Source organism: Protobothrops mucrosquamatus, unplaced genomic scaffold (genome assembly GCF_001527695.2).
Source record: "Protobothrops mucrosquamatus isolate PMUCROS unplaced genomic scaffold, P.Mucros_1.0 scaffold11108, whole genome shotgun sequence".
NCBI classification, from domain to species: Eukaryota; Metazoa; Chordata; class Lepidosauria; order Squamata; family Viperidae; genus Protobothrops; species Protobothrops mucrosquamatus.
Genome location: NW_015396890.1, coordinates 3925 through 6676, shown reverse-complemented (window position 1 = coordinate 6676; position 2752 = coordinate 3925). Strand labels below are relative to the sequence as shown.

The 2752-nt window shown below is 50.2% G+C and overlaps 1 protein-coding gene across 1 annotated transcript; it reads right to left on the bottom strand.

Annotated features, from left to right (window-relative positions):
* Nucleotides 1–919: 919 nt before the first annotated feature.
* DMAC1 (distal membrane arm assembly complex 1) lies at nucleotides 920–2308 on the bottom strand. Its single transcript, XM_015830516.1, has 2 exons — nucleotides 2079–2308; nucleotides 920–1133 (listed from the first exon to the last, which is right to left on the bottom strand). The coding sequence occupies exons 1-2, from the start codon at nucleotides 2287–2289 to the stop codon at nucleotides 1081–1083; spliced, it is 264 nt and encodes an 87-aa protein (XP_015686002.1). The 5' UTR covers nucleotides 2290–2308; the 3' UTR covers nucleotides 920–1080.
* Nucleotides 2309–2752: the final 444 nt, after the last annotated feature.

The window sequence follows — 2752 nt, the reverse complement described above, 5'->3', positions numbered from 1 at the left end:
TTCCCTCCTTCGCACCGCTTGACGGAGGCCCACCTAACCTCTCGTCACCGGGTGCCACCGTAGCACGCCAGCCCCTCCTCTCCCCAGAGACTCTGAAACAGCAGCCCTTGACCCAGGGACACCGAAACAGACACTGTGTGGGTAGAAGAGTTGTAGAGGACCCAGCGTTTTGCAATTGGATAACCCCCCCAACCCCCCCCCCCGAATAAAACCTCTTCACTCTGGTGTGCCGTTGGTGGTTTCCTTTCTCGCTGGACAGCTGGATCTGATCTGCCGGCAGGCAACCCTTCCCAAGTTCACTCTCTCACACACACATCCAGTTGTGAGTCCCCAAAATAGACTGCCTCGAAACGAGGATGCCGGATTGCAGCTGAAAACTCGCACAATCCAGATGTACCTGTTTCCCGTAACAAGTGGGAGCTGAAATCCCAAATTATCCACTGGGGAAACTGGGTTTAAAGCTAGTGACCGTGTTTTCACATTGAGCAGGGGTCTTCAAACCTGGCCCTTTTATGACTTGTGGACTTCAACTCCCAGAATTCTGGGAGTTGAAGTCCACAAGTCAAAAAAAGGGCCAAGTTGGAAAGACCTTTCCCAGAATTCCTCAGCCAGGCACGCTGGCTGAGGAATTCTGGGAGTTGGAAGTCCACAAGTCATCAAAGGGCCGAGTTTGAAGACCCCTGGCGTTGAGGATCAGTTTCACAGGCCAAGCAAAGAGAGAGAAGACACACAAAACAACACACGGCAAAATTAGAAGTGTTTTTTTTTCTATTCACCCAAACAAGCATTATTTTACTGCAATATAGCAAAAATATAGGCAATACAGGTTCTTTCGTTTACTGAATGGAATCAGGTCCACATCCTTCTTGGAGACGATAGCTCAGAATCGTGACTTGACCGTTTTGATACAGGAAACAAACAAAAAAAGCAACAAGAAGCAGCCATTTTCCATGGAAGATAAAACCTGCAACATTTCTGTCCTGTCTTAATGTGGATCCCAGGACACCCCAACCCCCAAATGAAAGGTTCCCCCTTTTAGGTCTTGGAAAACCTTCGCTGATGAAGTACGCCTTTCCCGTTTCACTTCGGCTGGATGGGATCTAAGATGACTATGACTGCCCAAGTGGAAAGGCCTGAAAAGACACAAAAACAGTTGTCGGCAAAGGGAGCGCAATCGCAGACTGATCACTTGTGTTGTTCCGCAAAGAATTATTAGCCCCACCTCCCAGGGATGGACAGCTATACAAATCCAATGCCATAATCATTGATAATATATTGACACTTAAGATAGTAAAAATATTTTGAAAATATTACAGGCCAAGTTGGTCTGTAGTGGGGAAGCTAGAAACCAGGAGACTGGGAATTCTAGTCCCACCTTAGCCACGAGAGACAGCTGGGGGACTTTGGGCCAATCACCAGGAGACGCTGAGTTCTAGTCCTGCCTTAGGCATGAAAGCCGGCTGGGTGACTTTGCATCAATCACCAGGAGACGGTGAGTTCTAGTTCCATCTTAGCCATGAAAGCCGGCTGGGTGATTTTGAGCCGTTTACTAGGAAACAATGAGTTCTAGTACCATCTCAGGCATGAAAAAAAACTGCTGGGTGATTTTGGGCCAATCCCTCCCTCTCAACCCAGCCCGCCTCACAGGGTTGTTGTGGAAAAGAGCAGGAGAAAGACGCATTGTCTGCTGCCTAGAGTTACTTATAAAGTAATAAAGGAGGGATGAAAAAAATAAAGGAAAAATCTAATAAATAATAACAGCCTCGTATTTCTGAATAAAAAATCTTATTCCGAAGGCGCTAGTCCTCGTGATACAGACACTAGACACCTTTCCACCCCCCCTTATTTATAAAAATAATCAAAGGCGGGGATACCACCAATACAATCCTGGCTAATCATCTTAATATTCAATTCTTGCGGGGGAAGGCTGCCGCCTGGTGGCCGAGCCGCGTCATTGCACCCCCTGCAAAAAAAAAACAAACCTCCAGGCGGGGAATGAGCTCCGCTCTGCAACTAAAAAGGCGTTGCACGTGTCAACCTTGCACGTCCGAATCTTCCCCACCCTCCACCCCGGTTACCGATGGCGAAAGCCAGCCGGAAGACGTCGAAGACCGTCCCGGGCCTCCTTTGCCGCAAGGACCGGCGGACGCCCATGTAGACCCAGACCCCGGAGGCCAGCAGCCCCCCGCCCGTCAGCATGCGGCAGCTGAAGCAGGACCAGAAGGCGGACTTCTTGGAGGCCGCCGGGGAAGAACCCGCCACAACGCCGCCCCCGGGCTGGGCCGCCATGAGCCAGATGGCCGCGCCGGAAGCCGCTCCAACCGGATACCGGAAGCGCGGAAAGGAAGGTCGCCGGGGAAGGACAGAAACAAGGGACGTCCGACCTCTATAAACGTCCGGTTGGGCAACGGGGCTCCTTGCCGTAGGTTCCTCCTCCTCCCTCTTACTCCCATCTCTTTTCCTTCCTTCCTTTCTCCTCCCCCTTTCTCCCATCTTTTCCTTCCTCCCTTTCCTCTCCCTTCCTTTCTCCCCTTCTCCCATCTTTTCCTTTCTTTTTCCTTTTCTCCCTTCCTTTCTCCTCCTTCTCCCATTTTTTCCTTCCTTCCTTTTTCCCTTTCTCCTCCTTCTCCCATCTTTTCCTTCTTCCTTCCTTTTCCTTTTCTCTCCCTTCCTTTCTCCTCTCCTTCTCCCATCTTTTCCTTCCTCTCCCTTCCTTTCTCCCATTTTTTCCTTCCTTCCTTTTTCCCTTTCT